The 22,599-nt window shown below is 50.7% G+C and overlaps 1 protein-coding gene across 1 annotated transcript in view; it reads right to left on the bottom strand.

Moving 5' to 3' along the window:
- Positions 1-3,881: 3,881 nt before the first annotated feature.
- The window catches only part of LOC135537547 (dynein axonemal assembly factor 5-like), a 60,404-nt gene continuing 41,686 nt past the window's right edge, over positions 3,882-22,599 (bottom strand). The window contains 3 exon segments of the mRNA XM_064963679.1: positions 3,882-4,033; positions 9,276-9,444; positions 21,174-21,317. Of these exon segments, the coding sequence (XP_064819751.1) occupies positions 3,882-4,033; positions 9,276-9,444; positions 21,174-21,317 (465 nt within the window).

The following is a 22,599-nucleotide window of genomic DNA, read 5'->3' as shown; positions in this document are numbered from 1 at the left end:
GAAGCAATATGCTACATGGACATATTGCCCCATGTCAGTGAAGAGCATTGCTACATGGGACATGTGCCCCATGTCAGTGAAAGAGCATTGCTGCATTGTGGACACGGGCGCATGTCAGTGAAGAGCATTGCTACGGGACACGCGTGGTGAAGAGCATTGCTGCATTAGACACGTGCCCCATGTCAGTGAAGAGCATTGCTGCATGGGACATGTGCCCCATGTCAGTGAAGAGCATTGCTGCATTGTCAGACATGTGCACCCATGTCAGTGAAGAGCATTGCTGCATTAGACACGTGCCCCATGTCAGTGAAGAGCATTGCATGGGACACGTGCCCCATGTCAGTGAAGAGCATTGCTGCATTAGACATGTGCCCCATGTCAGTGAAGAGTATTGCTGCATGGGACACGTGCCCCATGTCAGTGAAGAGCATTGCTGCATGGGACACGTGCCCCATGTCAGTGAAGAGCATTGCTGCATGGACACGTGCCCCATGTCAGTGAAGAGCATTGCTACATGGGACACGTGCCCCATGTCAGTGAAGAGACATTGCTACATGGGACACGTGCCCCATGTCAGTGAAGAGCATTGCTGCATGGGACACGTGTCCCATGTCAGTGAAGAGCATTGCTACATGGGACACGTGCCCATGTCAGTGAAGAGCATTGCTGCATTAGACACGTGCCCCATGTCAGTGAAGAGCATTGCTACATGGGACCGTCAACCGTCAGTGAAGAGCACATGCTGCATGGGACCACGTGCCCATGTCAGTGAAGGGCATTGCTGCATTAGACACGTGCCCCATGTCAGTGAAGAGCACGGGACATGGGCCCATGTCAGTGAAGAGCATGGGACATGTGCCCCATGTCAGTGAAGAGCATTGCTGCATGGGACACGCGTGCCCCATGTCAGTGAAGAGCATTGCTACTGGGACACGTGCCCCATGTCAGTGAAGAGCATTGCTACATGGGACACGGGCCCATGTCAGTGAAGAGCATTGCTACATGGGACACGTGCCCCATGTCAGTGAAGAGCATTGCTACATGGGACACGTGCCCCTCATGTCAGTGAAGAGCATTGCTACATGGCATTGCGCATTAGACACGTGCTGCCATGTCAGTGAAGAGCATTGCTGCATTAGACACGTGCCCCATGTCAGTGAAGAGCATTGCTGCATGGGACACGTGCCCCATGTCAGTGAAGAGCATTGCTGCATTAGACACGTGCCCCATGTCAGTGAAGAGCATTGTTGCATGTGCCCCATGACATTGCTGTGTGCCCCATGTCAGTGAAGAGCATTGCTGCATGGGACACGTGCCCCATGTCAGTGAAGAGCATTGCTGTCAGTGAAGAGCATTACGGGACATGTGCCCCATGTCAGTGAAGACGCTACATGGGACACGGGCCCCATGTCAGTGAAGAGCATTGCTACATGGGACACGTGTCTCATGTCAGTGAAGAGCATTGCTACATGGGACACGTTATGTCAGTGAAGAGCATTGCTACTGAGGGACACGTGCCCCATGTCAGTGAAGAGCATTGCTGCATGGGACACGTGCTGCCATGCAGCCTGCTCTTCACTGACTTTGTGGCAGTGGGTAGCATGGCTAGTGGCTAATGTTAGTGGGCTAACCGAGTTGAATTTGAACTCTGTAGCACAGAGTAGATCCTCCAAATGCCGTTGAAAATAGTGCATTGTGGGTAGATGAGAAGATCTCCAGAATTAAGTTAATAAATATTTAATAACTATGTTTGTTCTTATAGGTAACCAGATGGTGACTACAACTAACTTACTAAGTCTTTGACCACACATCACGTTGGTGAGTAAAACTCATGCTTCCAACCCTATATGTCAATATGAATTCTTCATAGTATAAACTTCCAGAAGACATGGTGCCCTCAGATGAAAGTTACTATACTGTATAATCACTACTACTGATCTTCCTATGAGGACTTAACTACCAAGGTGCCCTGGGTTAAAGGCACAAGTCAACACTAAACAGCATAGGTGGCCTGTGAGAGGAAGAGAGTGTTGGGGGAGGACAGAGGCTCTGTTTGTTACCTTTATGGGCTGGATGTAGCCTATCACTCACCTCTGAGCTTGGAGTTCACAATGCTAATGTCTTAATGTCTGACTTCTCTAGCCTGGGTGTCAGTCTGTTTCTACCAACTCCTTTGGCCAGCTTGACTAAAAGGGTTCCACACCATAATAACTACCCAGATTGACCTTGACATGACCCTAGACATTATGTACACATCCACGGTGACACGCGCTGCACCCCGGGCAGTCACGGTCGACCCTTGGGGACCACGCTGACGAGTTACCCCACTGAGTGACGGGGACAACTGTAGCTCCGACCACAGGAGCCACAGCAGAGACCACAGACCACTAGGCCCCGGCTTAACTTAATGCATCCCCAAGATTAGAGAGGCGCTGGAGGGGAAGAGAGACGGACTATGTGGAAATGGCCTGGAGAGGCGGAGATAACAGAGATATTCAGGGACCCCATGAGGAGTCTTTCATGTTATTGTCTGCTAATATCCTGGTCTGGATTTGACTGAATGTAATGTGGAATGTGGGTGACAGGTAGCCTCCCACAGGTGATTTAGTTGCATGTCTGTTTCCAATGTGTATGTTTCATGTTGGTAGGTCCTAGATGTAACAAGATGCCTGTGGTGGTAGATTCCATCCAGATTAGTGAGAGGGGGAGGACACTTAGGGCCAAGTAAAGCTCATTTCAGCGCATTTGAGCTATGGCTTCTATGAATTCTAAATTCAGCCTTGTAATGGGAAATATAAACAGTCAAAAGTAGGGGTAGGGGGGCATGTCCCTCCTTACTAGTGGAAATTACACCCATGGTTTTTCCTATTATGACCAATCTCCTATAGTAGCCATAGACTCTATAGCCCAAGCCTCATAGAGAATAAACAGACCCACTGCAGTCTGCAGAGCCTGAGATGGGACAGCTACCATAGACTTGCTGTACATAATACATCATTGACAACTACTTCTGTTGACGAGGGTCCCGTGTCGCTGGGCTGCTAATTCTACAGTTAATGAGGGGAAGTTGGAAAAACATGAGCTGTGCTAAATCTGCTAATAACGCCTGGGGAGAAACACATCACGTTCAGGGCAGTTTGGAGAAATGAAAACAAACGTGACAGGTTTAGGTCAGCCTGCGCTAACGAGCCTGTGGAAAGTCAACCTGGGCTATACCGGTCCAGCCTGGCTTTAACTGTGTGTATCTAAGACCATTACTGAACTTTCACCTCTCTTTACCCATATTGTGGCATGTCGGGAAACCAGAGGTACTTCCTGTTTTCACTCTGCAACTTAGCTGTAGGTGTAGGAGCTAGGGGTTTATCATGCATTTTTTATGTCTGTGGTGGACACAGGTTTGTGTGTGTATGTGCATGTATGTGTGTGTGTGTGTGTGTACAGTATGTGAATTTACGGCATGAGCATGCGCATGTCCTTGCGTCAGTTTGTGTTTGTATGTGTGTGTGTAGTCTGTGTGTGTGTGCGTGTGGGGAGTCTGTATGTGTGTGTGTGTGAGTCTGTATGTGTGTGTGTGTGTTTGTGTGTGGGGGAGTCTGTGTGTGTGTGTGTGTGTGTGTGTGTGTGTGTGTGTGTGTGTGTGTGTGTGTGTGTGTGTGTGTGTGTGGGAGTCTGTATGTGTGTGTGTGTGTGTGTGTCTTAGTTAGGTTTGCTGGTCCTAAATCACTCACTATCCCTCCTTTTGGACCCCCCCATGTTAGCATGCCTGGAGAGGTATTTAAGCAGTGTTGCTTCAACTTTACAGATATGTAAACTTTGAAGGGTTAGGGCCAAGGGGGAGGGATTCAGATGGGACCGGCTGGTTGTGTGTGTGTATTCAGAACTCACCCCTGGGAGTCCAGTGTGTGTGTAGCGTCCAGCAGCAGTTTGGACAGCATGGTGAAGATGTGTAGTCTCATCTCAGGGTCTCTCTCTGGGTCCAGACAGTTCTGCAGAAGGGGCATTAGCAAGGGCAGGAACTCTCCAATGACTGGGCCTGAACACACAGAAGTCCTATTATTAGTACTACTGACCACTACAGGGAAAGTTCCATGGACTGGGACCAGACTGTGACACAGCAACAAGGAAATGAGACATGAGTTAAAGGAGCTTTGTGTGAATTGCTTGAGTGTGTGTGTGTGTGTGGTTGGTAAGTCGTGTTACCAGGCTGGGTCAGTCACTGGATGGGAAATTCACAGTGAAAGTATTCCCAGCTCACACACACTAACCGTCTGTCTGACTATGTGTGTGTATGACGCTGTAGAGACAGAGGATATCCTGTGATGATGAGGGCAGCGGCTGGCCAGTAAGAACGGACTTCCCCCAAGAAGCAGATACAGAGAGGGAGAGAAAGAGAGAACAAGGCAATGGAGGGTAAAGACAGAGAGAGAGAGAGGGAGAGGGAGAGAGACAGACAGAGAGAGAGAAACAGAGACAGACAGAGAGAGAGAGACAAAGAGACAGACAGAGAGACAGAGAGAGACAGATTGAGAGACAGAGACAGACAGAGAGACAGAGTGAGAGAGTGAGAGAGTGAGAGAGTGACAGAGTGAGAGAGTGACAGAGTGAGACAGAGTGAGACAGAGAGAGACAGAGACAGACACAGACAGAGACAGAGACAGACAGACAGAGAGAGAGAGAGAGAGACAGAGAGACAGAGAGGACACAAAATGGAAAGATGTCACGCAGCAGGAATGTGCGAATCAAAACGGTGCCACAAACAGGGTGAAGGTGTCAGACCAGAGCAGACATCTCAAGGCCTCTTCACACTAACTCACTGCTGAAATGAGAGGGTCAGCTAGCTGGATCCCTCTAAAATGATCCCTAGTACACAGCCAGTTGACCACAGTGTCCTGCCCTGCTCACCTGGCAGTGTCTGGTGTGGTGTAGGCACACAGACACAGAGGGGATTTATTTTACAGGGCCAGAGGGTGCCAGACCAGAGACAGTGAAGGAACACACACACACACACACACACACACATGCAGAGACACACAAAAACGCAGGGACATTTACAGACAAACACATACACGAACGCAGGATCCACACACACGCGTACGGAAAAGAGGAGCAATGCCAGTGTGAAGAGGAAATGGGAGGACAAAGTTTATGTCTGACAAACAGCAGTCAGAAGGTGAGACCAGACTATGACTAAGAGAATGGGATATTCTCAGATCTCAAACATCCACTAATAGATGCTATAATCTATAACATGTCTTTCCATTGGCTCCCAGGCCCATATTCCCAGAATGCTTTGGCATAGTGGCCAGAAAGGTGAAAAGTTAACCCTCGAATGGCAAGGGCTTTGTAGGGAGTATTTTAAAATAAGCACACAAAGACTGGGGGTGTGACCGTAAGCTTAGAATGGACTGGTCAGTTATGACTGGAGGATTAGGGGACGAGAGGACATACTACAGCTGTTCATTGCTGTTCTCATACAATCAGAGCAGAAACCTCAAATACCTGTTCAGTACATCCTGTTACTATCATCTGATAAATACAGTGCCCTGCGAAAGTATTCGGCCGCCTTGAACTTTGCGACCTTTTGCCACATTTCTGCGCTTCAAACATAAAGATATAAAACTGCAGGTGCATTTATACAGACAGTATCTCGGACCAGGTGGTGTGTATTTATCATCATGATGCTCATTTAGGTCAACATTGGACCTCTGAGACTATCACTGCACTGAACTTGGTGGGAGTTATGGGGGATAGGGGCTGAATAATGCACGCCCACAGTTTTTGATTTGTTAAAAGTTTGAAATATCCCTAAATGTCCTCCACTGAGAACATGATTGTAGTTGGGGTTGATTCTTCAAAAAAATACAGTTTTATATCTTTATGTTTGAAGCCTGAAATCCTATGGACTGAACAGACTGGAGGGATTATGGGGGATAGCACTGTAATTGTAATATATATAGTGAGGTTAATATGACATTTGTAATATCCCTATTGTTTCAGACTTTTGGGGGGGGATTTTTATATAAAGTATCTACCTGAGGTTGCTTTGGCAATGTTAACATGTTTCCCATGGACTGATAAGACTGGGGGGACGGGGGATAGGGAAAAAGAAAGAAAGAAAGAAAGTGAGTTCAGAGCCCTGTAACACAAAATGGACTGATGTCACGCAGCTGGGGGATTATGCGAAGAGAGAAAGAGAGAGCGATCCGGATGACAGTTCAGAGCCCTGTAACCCTCCCTAACCTGCTGAGACAGTCTGGGGGATTATGATAGGGGTAAAGTAATGCGTACAGTGAGGTTCAGAGCCCTGTAACCCTCCCCTAACCTGGACTGAGACAGACTGGGGGTGGGGGGGGATTATGGGGGATAGGGGTAAAGTAATGCGTACAGTGAGGTTCAGAGCCCTGTAACCTCCCTAACCTGGACTGAGACAGACTGGGGGGGGGGGATAGGGGGATAAAGGGTAATGCGTACAGGAGGTTCAGAGCCCTGTAACCCTCCCTAACCTGGACTGAGACAGACTGGGGGTGGGTGGGGGGATTAGGGGATAGTAAAGTAATGACAGTGAGGTTCAGAGTTTGTAACCCTCCCTAACCTGGACTGAGACAGACTGGGGGTGGGGGGATTATGGGGGATAGGGGTAAAGTAATGCGTACAGTGAGGTTTTAGAGCCCTGTAACCCTCCCTAACCTGGACTGAGACAGACTGGGGGTGGGGGGGATTATGGGGGATAGGGGTAAAGTAATGCGACAGTGAGGTTCAGAGCCCTGTAACCCTCCCCTAACCTGGACTGGAACAGACTGGGGGTGGGGGGTGGGGATTATGGGGGATAGGGGAAAGTAATGCGTACAGTGAGGTTCAGAGCCCTGTAACCCTCCCTAACCTGGACTGGAGACAGACTGGGGGTGGGGGGCGCAGGGGGATAGTAAAGTAATGCGACAGTGAGGTTCAGAGCCCTGTAACCCTCCCTAACCTGGACTGAGACAGACTGGGGGTGGGGATTATGGTGGATAGGGGTAAAGTAATGCGTACAGTGAGGTTCAGAGCCCTGTAACCCTCCCTAACCTGGACTGAGACAGACTGGGAGTGGGGATTATGGGGGATAGGGGTAAAGTAATGCGTACAGTGAGGTTCAGAGCCCTGTAACCCTCCCTAACCTGGACTGAGACAGACTGGGAGTGGGGGGGGGGGGGGATTTACCCTTGTCACTAAGCTAACTTGGCTCTAATGACAAGCTTTCTGTGTGTAGCTGGATAATGGCAGGTTATGTTGCTGACTTGCCAGATGCCTCAAACTGAATTATTCTGCTGCTATCATTCGCTACATACTTCAGTCAGACTGCCACCATTGAAGTCGTTTTGTAGTGACATCAAAGTGCGGGTGTTGTACAAAACCAAGTCATCAGCGATTGGATCATCTCTAACCATCAGAGTATCAAAGCCAATGACATCTTTAAAAGTGCCGCTTTACACATTTTTGTTCTGGCTCTGGCCCAAATCAGAGGGACCAATCAGACCGTAGAGGAGGTACTCAGATACTGACTCATTGCGAAGAAGAAACTAACATCCATGGGTGTGATGTTTTGCCGGTGCAAGGAGTTTGGGTAGCCAGGCAAGTCTCTTTCTGTCTGTGTGAGTGTTTCTAAAGGGGGACTTGAGTCAAAGGTCTTTGACTTGTCTCAGAGTCATACAGGTCTTAAGGGTAGATGACAGCGTAGAAATAAAGTGAATAGAACGGACATACCAACATTTGTTTCATTCCTGTTAGTGAGTATTTCTCCTTTGCCAAGATAATCCAGCCTCCTGACAGGTGTTACAACATCACACATCCATTGTAGAGGAGTGGGACAACATTCCACAGGCCACAATCAACAGCCTGATCAACTCTCTGTGAAGGAGCTGTGTCGCGCTGCAAGAGGCAAATGGTCCCACCTGATACTGACTGGTTTTCTGATTCACGCCCCTTCTTTTGTTTTTTGGTATATGTGACTAAACAGATGCATATCTGTATTCCCAGTCATGTGAAATCCATAGATTAGGGTCTAATAAATGTATTTCAATTGACTGATTTACTGATATGAAGTGTAACTCAGTAAAACCTTTGAAATGATCGCATTCTGTGTTTATATTTTTGTTCAGTGTAAATCTATGATGGTGGCTGTTTGGTTGGTATGGAATGAAGGGTTGCCTTCAATGACAATATCCACTCTATAACTGGTATTTATAGGAGTGGTGGGGAAACAACATAGAGGTAATAGCTTGACTATAGTCTCACCTGACTGGCCAGCGATGACATGTAGCAAATATTGTATACTATATTGACAAGATAGTCAAGTGACCCGCACTAACAGTAGAAATACATGTCTTCAAATATGGAAGTCAGGGTGGAGGCGGTTCAGGTGGTTATGCCATAGAGATAGATAGAGTCTGTGACCGCAAGGGCAGCACCATTGAAGCCATTTCCATTTTAAAGTAGTCAATTTTCTTATTCTTCATTGGCTGATTGCTCCAAAATCATAGGAATCGCCACCCAATTGTCTACTTTAAAATGGTGGAAGCCCTCAATGGCAATATCCACACTAAAACGGGTTCTATCCATGATGAGTCCTCTCCCTATGACAACAGGAACAACTCCAATATAAAGTTGTTTTAATCAAAGTTGGGTAAATGCAACGTGTGTCCACTTATATCAGTAAATTCGGAACAACCTTCGTTCCATTTCAGTTGATCGAATAAGCTTCACTTAGCAAATGAGCAATTCCATTTTTTATTGACCAAATTCAACACTCTCCCATTGACCAAAAATTCCTCCCATCTTAGGCTTATTTTCGTGGACAGATTTTGGGCGGAGTAAAACCTCTTGCTTCGCCTCTTCCTCTCTGCCTTTGGTCTCACATGATTCTGACAATATGTGGTTTTCGTCTCACCTGATTGGCCAGATATGACTGTTTGGACAGTAATGGGTTGGTTACAGATTGGTCTTCTGATTGGACAGAATGGACATGTATTCTCATCTGATTTGCCAGCAATGTGGATATATGCTCACCTGATTGGCCAGCGATGTGGCTAGTCTCACATGACTGGCCAGAGATGACCTATAGCAGAGCTCTCCAACCCTGTTCCTGTAGGTTCTCCAACCCTAATCTAACACACCTGATTTGAATGAATATCTATCTGATCAGTTGAATCAGGTTAGTTACAAGTGGAGTTGGATTTAAAACCTACAGGAGGGTAGGCTCTCCAGGAACACGCTTGGAGAAGCCTGACCTATAGTCTCACCTGATTGGGTGGCGATGACCTGGAGCTGCAGTCTCTGGGGGGAGTAGCTGGTCCAGGTCTTCTGAGAGGCTGAGAGCCACTGGAGCAGCTGATCCATGTGCTGCCTGTAGAGGTCAGCTACTGTAGCCAGACCCTGGACCTTACACAGAGACACTACGCTCTGCTCTGCCTGAAAGGAGAGAGAGAGGGAGAGAGAGATGGAGAGAGAGACGGAGAGAGAGATGGAGAGAGAGACAGCGAGAGCGATGGAGAGAGAGATGGAGAGAGAGAGAGATAGAGACAGAGATGGAGAGAGAGCGAGATGGAGAGAGAGAGAGCGAGATGGAGAGAGAGAGATGGAGAGGGAGATGGAGAGGAGAGAGAGACAGAGAGAGACGGAGAGGAGAGAGACAGAGAGGAGAGAGAGACAGAGAGAGGGAAATGGAGAGAAGAGAGAGAGAGAAACAGGAAGGGAAGGTGAGAGAAAGTGATTAAAATGTTAATGGCTGTGTTGTAAGTTTATATTACATCTGCAAACAGAAGCATGAACAGCAACTTTACCATGAAAATAATAACTTTCCAAAACCGCTGTAAACAATGTGCTTCACATGCTCTTAGTCTTATACATCAAACCACTCGGATGCAAACACTAACACATGTACCCATACAGAAAACAAACAGGATGCATACATCCCATAGTCACAATAAACATCAACGGAGAGGAAATGAGCAGAGTGAGAGAAAGGAGCGTGAGCATAGTGTTGTCTCTTCAGGACAGAGGAAGTGACCTCGAGGGGCGCGTTATGGTCCCCTTGAGGGGATGCGGGGATGGACACTGTCTGATTGACTGTCCTCTTGAGTCAATAGTGTTAACCCCTGCGAAGGGAGCCAACAACCCCCCACAAACCCTGACTGGAAGATCATTTTCTGGGTAAACTGGCGTTGCCATTCCCCTGGGAGGTGGAACAACGTCCAGGAATGTCCCAGGCCATGCTCTCCCCCCTCCCTCCTTCTCTACATGTCCCAGGCCATGCTCTCCCTCCCTCCTTCTCTACATGTCCCAGGCCATGCTCTCCCTCCCCCTTCTCTACATGTCCCAGGCCATGCTCTCCCTCCCCCTGTCCATTCTCCCTCTTCTCTACATGTCCCAGGCCATGCTCTCCCTCCCTCCTTCTCTACATGTCCCAGGCCATGCTCTCCCTCCCTCCTTCTCTACATGTCCCAGGCCATGCTCTTCCTCCCTCCTTCTCTACATGTCCCAGGCCATGCTCTCCCTCCCTCCTTCTCTACATGTCCCAGGCCATGCTCTCCCTCCCCCTTCCTACATGTCCCTGTCCTCTCCCTCCCCCTTCTCTACATGTCCCAGGCCATGCTCTCCCTCCTCCTTCTCTACATGTCCCAGGCCATGCTCTCCCTCCCTCCTTCTCTACATGTCCCAGGCCATGCTCTCCTCCCTCCTTTCTCTACATGTCCCAGGCCATGCTCTCCCTCCCTCCTTCTCTACATGTCCCAGGCCATGCTCTCCCTCCCTCCTTCTCTACATGTCCCAGGCCATGCTCTCCCTCCCTCCTTCTCTACATGTCCCAGGCCATGCTCTCCCTCCCTCCTTTCTCTACATGTCCCAGGCCATGCTCTCCCTCCCTCCTTCCTTCTCTACATGTCCCAGGCCATGCTCTCCCTCCCCCTTCTCTACATGTCCCAGGCCATGCTCTCCCTCCCCCCTTCTCTACATGTCCCAGGCCATGCTCTCCTCCCCCCTTCTCTACATGTCCCAGGCCATGCTCTCCCTCCCTCCTTCTCTACATGTCCCAGGCCATGCTCTCCTCTCCTTCTCTACATGTCCCAGGCCATGCTCTCCCCCTCCCCTTTCTCTACATGTCCCAGGCCTTGCTCTCCCTCCCTCCTTCTCTACATGTCCCAGGCCATGCTCTCCCTCCCCCTTCTCTACATGTCCCAGGCCATGTCCCTCCCTCTTCTCTACATGTCCCAGGCCATGCCTCCCTCCCCCTTCTCTACATGTCCCAGGCCATGCTCCCTCCCCCTTTCTCTACATGTCCCAGGCCATGCTCTCCCTCCCTCCTTTCTCTACATGTCCCAGGCCATGCTCTCCCTCCCTCCTTCTCTACATGTCCCAGGCCATGTCTCCCTCCCTCCCTCTCCCTTTCTCTACATGTCCCAGGCCATGCTATCCTCCCTCCCCCTTCTCTACATGTCCCAGGCCATTCTCCCTCCCTCCCCTCCCCTCCTTCTCTACATGTCCCTGTCCCTATTCTCCCTCCCCTTTCTCCCCCCTTTCTCTACATGTCCCTGTCCCTATTCTCCCTCCCTCCCCCCCTTCTCTACATGTCCCTGTCCCTATTCTCCCTCCCCCCTTCTCTACATGTCCCCCCATTCTCTCCCCTTTCTCTACATGTCCCTGTCCCTATTCTCCCTCCCCTCCTCTCCTTTCTCTACATGTCCCTGTCCTTTCTCTACATGTCCCTGTCCCTATTCTCCCCTCCTTCCCCCTTTCTCTACATGTCCCTGTCCCTATTCTCCCTCCCTCCTTCCCCCTTTCTCTACATGTCCCTGTCCCTATTCTCCCTCCCTCCCCCCATTCTCCCTCTTTTCTCTACATGTCCCTGTCCCTATTCTCCCTCCCCTCCTTTCTCTACATGTCCCTGTCCCTATTCTCCTCCCTCCTTCTCTACATGTCCCTGTCCCTATCCCTCTCCCTCTCTACATCCCTCCTTCTCCCCCCTTTCTCTACATGTCCCTGTCCCTATTCTCCCTCCCTCCTTCCCCCCTCCTTTCTCTACATGTCCCTGTCCCTATTCTCCCTCCCTCCCTTTCTCTACATGTCCCTGGCCCTCTCCCTCTTTTCTCTACATGTCCCTGTCCCTATTCTCCCTCCCTCCTTCCCCCTTTCTCTACATGTCCCTGTCCCTATTCTCCCTCCCTCCTTCCCCCCTTTCTCTACATGTCCCTGTCCCTATTCTCCCTCCCTCCCCCCCTTTTCTCTACATGTCCCTGTCCCTATTCTCCCTCCCTTTCCCCTCTACATGTCCCTGTCCCTATTCTCCCTCCCTCCTTCCCCCTTTCTCTACATGTCCCTGTCCCTATTCTCCCTCCCTCCTCCTTTCTCTACATGTCCCTGTCCCTATTCTCCCTCCCCCTCCTTCCCCTCTTTCTCTACATGTCCCTGTCCCTATTCTCCCTCCCTTTCTCTACATGTCCCAGGCCTTTCTCTCCTCCTTTCTCTACATGTCCCTGTCCCTATTCTCCCTCCCTCCTTCCCTTTCTCCTTTCCTACATGTCCCTGTCCCTATTCTCCCTCCCTCCCAGGCCCTCCCTCCTTTCTCTACATGTCCCTGTCCCTATTCTCCCTCCCTCCTTCCTTTCTCTACATGTCCCTGTCCCTATTCTCCCTCCCTCCTTCCCCCTTTCTCTACATGTCCCTGTCCCTATTCTCCCTCCCTCCTTCCCCCTTTCTCTACATGTCCCTGTCCCTATTCTCCCTCCCTCCCTCCCCTTTCTCTACATGTCCCTGTCCCTATTCTCCCTCCCCCTCCTTCCCCCTTTCTCTACATGTCCCTGTCCCTATTCTCCCTCCCTCCTTCCCCCCTTTCTCTACATGTCCCTGTCCCTATTCTCCCTCCCTCCTTCCCCCTTTCTCTACATGTCCCTGTCCCTATTCTCCCTCCCTCCTTCCCCCATTTCTCTACATGTCCCTGTCCCTATTCTCCCTCCCCCTTCCCCCTTTCTCTACATGTCCCTGTCCCTATTCTCCCTCCCTCCTTCCCCCTTCCCTCATGTCCTTTCATGTCCCTGTCCCTATTCTCCCTCCCTCCTCCCCCTTTCTCTACATGTCCCTGTCCCTATTCTCCCTCCCTCCTTCCCCCTTTCTCTACATGTCCCTGTCCCTATTCTCCCTCCCTCCCTCCTTTCTCTACATGTCCCTGTCCCTATTCTCCTCCCTCCTTCCCCCTTTCTCTACATGTCCCTGTCCCTATTCTCCCTCCCTCCTTCCCCCTTTCTCTACATGTCCCTGTCCCTATTCTCCCTCCCTCCTGTCCCCCCATTCTCCTCCCTCATGTCCCTGTCCCTATTCTCCCTCCCTCCTTCCCCCCCCTTTCTCTACATGTCCCTGTCCCTATTCTCCCTCCCTCCTTCCCCCCTTTCTCTACATGTCCCTGTCCCTATTCTCCCTCCCTCCTTCCCCCCCTTTCTCTACATGTCCCTGTCCCTATTCTCCCTCCCTCCTTCCCCTTTCTCTACATGTCCCTGTCCCTATTCTCCCTCCCCTTCCCCCCTTTCTCTACATGTCCCTGTCCCTATTCTCCTCCCTCCTTCCCCCTTTCTCTACATGTCCCTGTCCCTATTCTCCCTCCCCTTTCTCTACATGTCCCTGTCCCTATTCTCCCTCCCTCCCCCCTTTTCTCTACATGTCCCTGTCCCTATTCTCCCTCCCTCCTTTTCTCTACATGTCCCTGTCCCTATTCTCCCTCCCTCCCCTTTCTCTACATGTCCCTGTCCCTATTCTCCCCCTCCTCCCCCCCTTTCTCTACATGTCCCTGTCCCTATTCTCCCTCCCTCCTTCCCCCCTTTCTCTACATGTCCCTGTCCCTATTCTCCCTCCCTCCTTCCCCCCTTTCTCTACATGTCCCTGTCCCTATTCTCCCTCCCCTTTCTCTACATGTCCCTGTCCCTATTCTCCCTCCCTCCCCCTGTCCCTTTCTCTACATGTCCCTGTCCCTATTCTCCCTCCCTCCCCCTTTCTCTACATGTCCCTGTCCCTATTCTCCCTCCCTCCCTCCCTCCTTTCTCCTCTCTACATGTCCCTGTCCCTATTCCCTCCCTCCTACTGTCCCTGTCCTTTCTCTACATGTCCCTGTCCCTATTCTCCCTCCCCCCTTTCTCTACATGTCCCTGTCCCTATTCTCCCTCCCTCCCCTTTCTCTACATGTCCCTGTCCCTATTCTCCCTCCCTCCTTTCTCTCTACATGTCCCTGTCCCTATTCTCCCTCCCCTTTCTCTACATGTCCCTGTCCCTATTCTCCCTCCCTCCATGTCTCCCCTTTCTCTACATGTCCCTGTCCCTATTCTCCCTCCCCTTTCTCTACATGTCCCTGTCCCTATTCTCCCTCCCTCCCCCTCCCCCTTTCTCTACATGTCCCTGTCCCTATTCTCCCTCCCTCCTTTCTCTACATGTCCCTGTCCCTATTCTCCCTCCCTCCCTCCCCTTTCTCTACATGTCCCTGTCCCTATTCTCCCTCCCCCCCTTTCTACATGTCCCTGTCCCTATTCTCCCTCCTCCCTTTCTCTACATGTCCCTGTCCCTATTCTCCCTCCCCCCCTTTCTCTACATGTCCCTGTCCCTATTCTCCCTCCCCTTTCTCTACATGTCCCTGTCCCTATTCTCCCTCCCCTTTCTCTACATGTCCCTGTCCCTATTCTCCCTCCCCTTTCTCTACATGTCCCTGTCCCTATTCTCCCTCCCTCCCCTTTCTCTACATGTCCCTGTCCCTATTCTCCCTCCCTCCCCTTTCTCTACATGTCCCTGTCCCTATTCTCCCTCCCCTACATCCCTCCCCCTTTCTCTACATGTCCCTGTCCCTATTCTCCCTCCCTCCTACATGTCCCTGTCCCTATTCTCCTCCCTTCTCTACATGTCCCTGTCCCTATTCTCCCTCCCTCCCCTTTCTCTACATGTCCCTGTCCCTATTCTCCCTCCTCCCTTTCTCTACATGTCCCTGTCCCTATTCTCCCTCCCTCCCTTTTCTCTACATGTCCCTGTCCCTATTCTCCCTCCCTCCTTCTCTACATGTCCCTGTCCCTATTCTCCCTCCCTCCTTCCCCCCCTCCTTTCTCTACATGTCCCTGTCCCTATTCTCCCTCTCCTCCCCCTCCCTCTCCCTCTTCTCTACATGTCCCTGTCCCTATTCTCCCTCCTTCCCCCTTTCTCTACATGTCCCTGTCCCTATTCTCCCTCCCTCCCCCCCTTTCTCTACATGTCCCTGTCCCTATTCTCCCTCCCTCCCTCCCCTTTCTCTACATGTCCCTGTCCCTATTCTCCCTCCCTCCCTCCCCTTTCTCTACATGTCCCTGTCCCTATTCTCCCCCTCCCTCCTTTCTCTACATGTCCCTGTCCCTATTCTCCCTCCCCTTTCTCTACATGTCCCTGTCCCTATTCTCCCTCCTACATGTCCCTCCCTCCCCTTTCTCTACATGTCCCTGTCCCTATTCTCCCTCCCTCCCCTTTCTCTACATGTCCCTGTCCCTATTCTCCCTCCCTCATTCTCTACATGTCCCTGTCCCTATTCTCCCTCCCTCCCTCCCCTTTCTCTACATGTCCCTGTCCCTATTCTCCCCCCTTTCCCTGTCCCTGTCCCTATTCTCCCCTCTCCTTTCTCTACATGTCCCTGTCCCTATTCTCCCTCCCTCCCTCCTTTCTCTACATGTCCCTGTCCCTATTCTCCCCTCCTTTCTCTACATCCCTGTCCCTATTCCCTTTCTCTACATGTCCCTGTCCCTATTCTCCCTCCTTTTTCTCTACATGTCCCTGTCCCTATTCTCCCTCCCCCCTTCTCAACATGTCCCTGTCCCTATTCTCCCTCCCCTTTCTCTACATGTCCCTGTCCCTATTCTCCCTCCCTCCCTCCCCTTTCTCTACATGTCCCTGTCCCTATTCTCCCTCCCTTTCTCTACATGTCCCTGTCCCTATTCTCCCTCCCTCCCTTTCTCTCCCTGTCCCTATTCTCCCTCCCTTTCTCTACATGTCCCTGTCCCTATTCTCCCTCCCTCCTCCCCTTCTCTACATGTCCCTGTCCCTATTCTCCCTCCCTCCCTCTCCTTTCTCTACATGTCCCTGTCCCTATTCTCCCTCCCTCCCCTTTCCTCTACATGTCCCTTTCCCTCCTCTCTACATGTCCCTGTCCCTATTCTCCCTCCCTTTCTCTACATGTCCCTGTCCCTATTCTCCCTCCCTCTACATGTCCCTGTCCCCTCCCTTCTCTACATGTCCCTGTCCCTATTCTTCCTCCCTCTCCTTTCTCTACATGTCCCTGTCCCTATTCTCCCTCCCATTTCTCTACATGTCCCTGTCCCTATTCTCCCTCCCCTTTCTCTACATGTCCCTGTCCCTATTCTCCCTCTCCTTTCTCTACATGTCCCTGTCCCTATTCTCCCTCCCCTTTCTCTACATGTCCCTGTCCCTATTCTCCCTCCCCTTTCTCTACATGTCCCTGTCCCTATTCTCCCTCCCTCCCTCTCCTTTCTCTACATGTCCCTGTCCCTATTCTCCCTCTCCTTTCTCTACATGTCCCTGTCCCTATTCTCCCTCCCTCCCTCTCCTTTCTCTACATGTCCCTGTCCCTATTCTCCCTCCCTCCCTCTCCTTTCTCTACATGTCCCTGTCCCTATTCTCCCTCCCCTTTCTCTACATGTCCCTGTCCCTATTCTCCCTCCCTCCCCTTTCTCTACATGTCCCTGTCCCTATTCTCCCTCCCTCCCTCCCCTTTCTCTACATGTCCCTGTCCCTATTCTCCCTCTCCTTTCTCTACATGTCCCTGTCCCTATTCTCCCTCCCTTTCTCTACATGTCCCTGTCCCTATTCTCCCTCCCTTTCTCTACATGTCCCTGTCCCTATTCTCCCTCTCCTTTCTCTACATGTCCCTGTCCCTATTCTCCCTCTCCTTTCTCTACATGTCCCTGTCCCTATTCTCCCTCCCTCCTCTCCTTTCTCTACATGTCCCTGTCCCTATTCTCCCTCCCTCCCTCCCTTTCTCTACATGTCCCTGTCCCTATTCTCCCTCCCTCCCTCCCCTTTTCTCTACATGTCCCTGTCCCTATTCTCCCTCCCTCCTTTCTCTACATGTCCCTGTCCCTATTCTATTCTCCCTCTCCTTTCTCTACATGTCCCTGTCCCTATTCTCCTCTCCTTTCTCTACATGTCCCTGTCCCTATTCTCCCTCCCTCCCTCTCCTTTCTCTACATGTCCCTGTCCCTATTCTCCCTCTCCTTTCTCTACATGTCCCTGTCCCTATTCTCCCTCTCCTTTCTCTACATGTCCCTGTCCCTATTCTCCCTCTCCTTTCTCTACATGTCCCTGTCCCTATTCTCCCTCTCCTTTCTCTACATGTCCCTGTCCCTATTCTCCCTCTCCTTTCTCTACATGTCCCTGTCCCTATTCTCCCTCCCTCTCCTTTCTCTACATGTCCCTGTCCCTATTCTCCCTCCCTCTCCTTTCTCTACATGTCCCTGTCCCTATTCTCCCTCCCTCCTTCCCTCCTTCTCTACATGTCCCTGTCCCTATTCTCCCTCCCTCCCTCCTTTCTCTACATGTCCCTGTCCCTATTCTCCCTCCTCCCTTTCTCTACATGTCCCTGTCCCTATTCTCCCTCCCTCCCTTTCTCTACATGTCCCTGTCCCTATTCTCCCTCTCCTTTCTCTACATGTCCCTGTCCCTATTCTCCCTCCCCCTTTCTCTACATGTCCCTGTCCCTATTCTCCCTCCCCTTTCTCTACATGTCCCTGTCCCTATTCTCCCTCCCCTTTCTCTACATGTCCCTGTCCCTATTCTCCCTCTCCTTTCTCTACATGTCCCTGTCCCTATTCTCCCTCTCCTTTCTCTACATGTCCCTGTCCCTATTCTCCCTCTCCTTTCTCTACATGTCCCTGTCCCTATTCTCCCTCCCCTTTCTCTACATGTCCCTGTCCCTATTCTCCCTCCCTCCCCTTTCTCTACATGTCCCTGTCCCTATTCTCCCTCTCCTTTCTCTACATGTCCCTGTCCCTATTCTCCCTCTCCTTTCTCTACATGTCCCTGTCCCTATTCTCCCTCCCTCCTCCCTTTTCTCTACATGTCCCTGTCCCTATTCTCCCTCCCTCCCCTTTCTCTACATGTCCCTGTCCCTATTCTCCCTCCCTTTCTCTACATGTCCCTGTCCCTATTCTCCCTCCCCTTTCTCTACATGTCCCTGTCCCTATTCTCCCTCTCCTTTCTCTACATGTCCCTGTCCCTATTCTCCCTCCCTCCCTCTCCTTTCTCTACATGTCCCTGTCCCTATTCTCCCTCCCCTTTCTCTACATGTCCCTGTCCCTATTCTCCCTCCCCTTTCTCTACATGTCCCTGTCCCTATTCTCCCTCTCCTTTCTCTACATGTCCCTGTCCCTATTCTCCTCCCCTTTCTCTACATGTCCCTGTCCCTATTCTCCCTCCCCTTTCTCTACATGTCCCTGTCCCTATTCTCCCTCCCCTTTCTCTACATGTCCCTGTCCCTATTCTCCCTCTCCTTTCTCTACATGTCCCTGTCCCTATTCTCCCTCTCCTTTCTCTACATGTCCCTGTCCCTATTCTCCCTCTCCTTTCTCTACATGTCCCTGTCCCTATTCTCCCTATTCTCCCTCTCCTTTCTCTACATGTCCCTGTCCCTATTCTCCCTCTCCTTTCTCTACATGTCCCTGTCCCTATTCTCCCTCTCCTTTCTCTACATGTCCCTGTCCCTATTCTCCCTCTCCTTTCTCTACATGTCCCTGTCCCTATTCTCCCTCTCCCCTTCTCTACATGTCCCTGTCCCTATTCTCCCTCTCCTTTCTCTACATGTCCCTGTCCCTATTCTCCCTCTCCTTTCTCTACATGTCCCTGTCCCTATTCTCCCTCCCCCCCTTTCTCTACATGTCCCTGTCCCTATTCTCCCTCCCTCCCTCCCCTTTCTCTACATGTCCCTGTCCCTATTCTCCCTCTCCTTTCTCTACATGTCCCTGTCCCTATTCTCCCTCTCCTTTCTCTACATGTCCCTGTCCCTATTCTCCCTCCCCCTTTCTCTACATGTCCCTGTCCCTATTCTCCCTCCCTCCCTCCTTTCTCTACATGTCCCTGTCCCTATTCTCCCTCCCCTTTCTCTACATGTCCCTGTCCCTATTCTCCCTCCCCTTTCTCTACATGTCCCTGTCCCTATTCTCCCTCCCTCCCTCCTTTCTCTACATGTCCCTGTCCCTATTCTCCCTCTCCTTTCTCTACATGTCCCTGTCCCTATTCTCCCTCCCCTTTCTCTACATGTCCCTGTCCCTATTCTCCCTCCCTCCCTCCCCTTTCTCTACATGTCCCTGTCCCTATTCTCCCTCTCCTTTCTCTACATGTCCCTGTCCCTATTCTCCCTCTCCTTTCTCTACATGTCCCTGTCCCTATTCTCCCTCTCCTTTCTCTACATGTCCCTGTCCCTATTCTCCCTCCCTCCCTCCCCTTTCTCTACATGTCCCTGTCCCTATTCTCCCTCTCCTTTCTCTACATGTCCCTGTCCCTATTCTCCCTCTCCTTTCTCTACATGTCCCTGTCCCTATTCTCCCTCTCCTTTCTCTACATGTCCCTGTCCCTATTCTCCCTCTCCTTTCTCTACATGTCCCTGTCCCTATTCTCCCTCTCCTTTCTCTACATGTCCCTGTCCCTATTCTCCCTCTCCTTTCTCTACATGTCCCTGTCCCTATTCTCCCTCCCCTTTCTCTACATGTCCCTGTCCCTATTCTCCCTCCCTCCCTCTCCTTTCTCTACATGTCCCTGTCCCTATTCTCCCTCCCTCCCTTTCTCTACATGTCCCTGTCCCTATTCTCCCTCTCCTTTCTCTACATGTCCCTGTCCCTATTCTCCCTCTCCTTTCTCTACATGTCCCTGTCCCTATTCTCCCTCTCCTTTCTCTACATGTCCCTGTCCCTATTCTCCCTCTCCTTTCTCTACATGTCCCTGTCCCTATTCTCCCTCTCCTTTCTCTACATGTCCCTGTCCCTATTCTCCCTCTCCTTTCTCTACATGTCCCTGTCCCTATTCTCCCTCTCCTTTCTCTACATGTCCCTGTCCCTATTCTCCCTCTCCTTTCTCTACATGTCCCTGTCCCTATTCTCCCTCTCCTTTCTCTACATGTCCCTGTCCCTATTCTCCCTCCCTCCCTTTTTCTCTACATGTCCCTGTCCCTATTCTCCCTCTCCTTTCTCTACATGTCCCTGTCCCTATTCTCCCTCTCCTTTCTCTACATGTCCCTGTCCCTATTCTCCCTCTCCTTTCTCTACATGTCCCTGTCCCTATTCTTCCTCCCAGTTCCCAAACAGGACACCGTTTGTGCAGACAGACACACAGACAGTCAGACATAGAAGGCCACTGAGTGGTCAGTCATTCATCCGTTGGCCAGAGTGCAACTCCACTTCCTGCTCCTCTCCTCGTAGACCTGCTATTAGCACCCAGTCCAAACAGACAGACTAAACTAAGACGTAACACAGGGCTTTTACAGTCTGTTCTGTTTCCTCTGCCTCTTCTCTTTGTTGTTCACTTTTATTCTGGGTCAAGTTACCCGGACGATGAGTGTCCTTCGCGGCAGGATGGCGCTCGCATGGCATGTAATGGCAGTAGGCGTGAGGAAAGATGGCGCTGGGGCTGATTCTCTCGCTCTCTCAAAACCGCCTCCTTTCACCCCCCGGCAACGGTTTAAACTAGTTCCACTCCAAAGGTGCAATTTCTGACTAAATGGGTAATTACAGTAGACTGTCGAGTTCCACTGTGCCCACTTACATTCTAACACTTACATTCTTCAAATAGCTTCTCTGGCCCGCTATACAAAACATACAGCTGTAATAAACAAGGATGAGAGGGATGGAAAGAGAGTGTTAAATGTTAAAAACATTATAGATCACCACATGTCAGAGCAGAGAAGGAGAAGAGTAGTTACACAGGAGAGGTGGATGGTTATAAACGTTGAGCCCACAGGGGAGGGGAGGCCTGCCTGGAAGACAGAGAGGATAATGGGATTGCTCGTTAGAGCCACTGGGTGAGGCTGTGTGTGTGTGTGTGTGTGTGTTTTACCTGGGCAGTGAGCTGGGGTTTGATGTATGGATGTGTAGACATACGTGTGTGTGTCCATGTACTGTATGTGTGTGTATGTGAGCACATCTTACCTTGTCAGTGAGCTGTGTCTCAGTGGAGAGGCTCTGGACAGTAACCAGCACCTGTAACAGCTGTAGACTGACCGAGCAACAGTCCTTCTCACACACAGACAACAGAACATCCACACAGGACAGCAACTGGTCCAGATACACCGCCTGGGAGAGGGACCGAGAGACAATTCTAATTCAGCCCTTTATTGGGTAAATATCATACATCACATATTTACACCTGGAAAAGGAGAGACCGGGAGAGAGAGGGAGACGGAGATTGGGGAATGTGTAGATTGAGGTGGAGTGTGAGAAGGGGTGAGAGAGATGGGTACAGAGAGAGATAGGTACAGAGAGGGTTGAGAGAGATAGGTACAGGTACAGAGAGAGATAGGTACAGAGAGAGAGATAGGTACAGAGAGAGGGAATAAGAGAGATAGGTACAGAGAGAGGGAATAAGAGAGAGATAGGTACAGAGAGAGGGAGTAAGAGAGAGATAGGTACAGAGAGAGGGAATAAGAGAGAGATAGGTACAGAGAGAGGGAATAAGAGAGAGATAGGTACAGAGAGAGATGGGTACAGAGAGAGGGAATAAGAGAGAGATAGGTACAGAGAGAGATAGGTACAGAGAGAGGGATAGGTACAGAGAGATAGGTACAGAGAGAGGGAGTAAGAGAGAGATAGGTACAGAGAGAGGGAATAAGAGAGAGATAGGTACAGAGAGAGGGAGTAAGAGAGAGATAGGTACAGAGAGAGGGAGTAAGAGAGAGATAGGTACAGAGAGAGGGAATAAGAGAGAGATAGGTACAGAGAGGGGAGTAAGAGAGAGATAGGTACAGAGAGAGGGAGGAGAGAGATAGGTACAGAGAGAGGGAGGAGAGAGATAGGTACAGAGAGAGGGAATAAGAGAGAGATAGGTACAGAGAGAGGGAGTAAGAGAGAGATAGGTACAGAGAGAGGGAATAAGAGAGAGATAGGTACAGAGAGAGGGAATAAGAGAGAGAGATAGATACAGAGAGAGAGGTACAGAGAGAGGATAGGTACAGAGAGAGGGAGTAAGAGAGAGATAGGTACAGAGAGAGGGAATAAGAGAGATAGGTACAGAGAGAGGAATAGATACAGAGAGAGATAGGTACAGAGAGAGGGAGTAAGAGAGAGATAGGTACAGAGAGAGGGAGTAAGAGAGAGATAGGTACAGAGAGAGGGAGTAAGAGAGAGATAGGTACAGAGAGAGGGAGTAAGAGAGAGAGATAGGTACAGAGAGAGGGAGTAAGAGAGAGATAGGTACAGAGAGAGGGAGTAAGAGAGAGATAGGTACAGAGAGAGATAGGTACAGAGAGAGGGAGTAAGAGAGAGATAGGTACAGAGAGAGGGAGTAAGAGAGAGATAGGTACAGAGAGAGAGATAGGTACAGAGAGAGATAGGTACAGAGAGAGGGAGTAAGAGAGAG

Source organism: Oncorhynchus masou, unplaced genomic scaffold (genome assembly GCF_036934945.1).
Source record: "Oncorhynchus masou masou isolate Uvic2021 unplaced genomic scaffold, UVic_Omas_1.1 unplaced_scaffold_812, whole genome shotgun sequence".
Lineage (NCBI taxonomy): Eukaryota > Metazoa > Chordata > Actinopteri > Salmoniformes > Salmonidae > Oncorhynchus > Oncorhynchus masou.
Note: the sequence above shows the minus strand (reverse complement) of the source record. Positions and strands in the feature narration are given on the sequence as shown.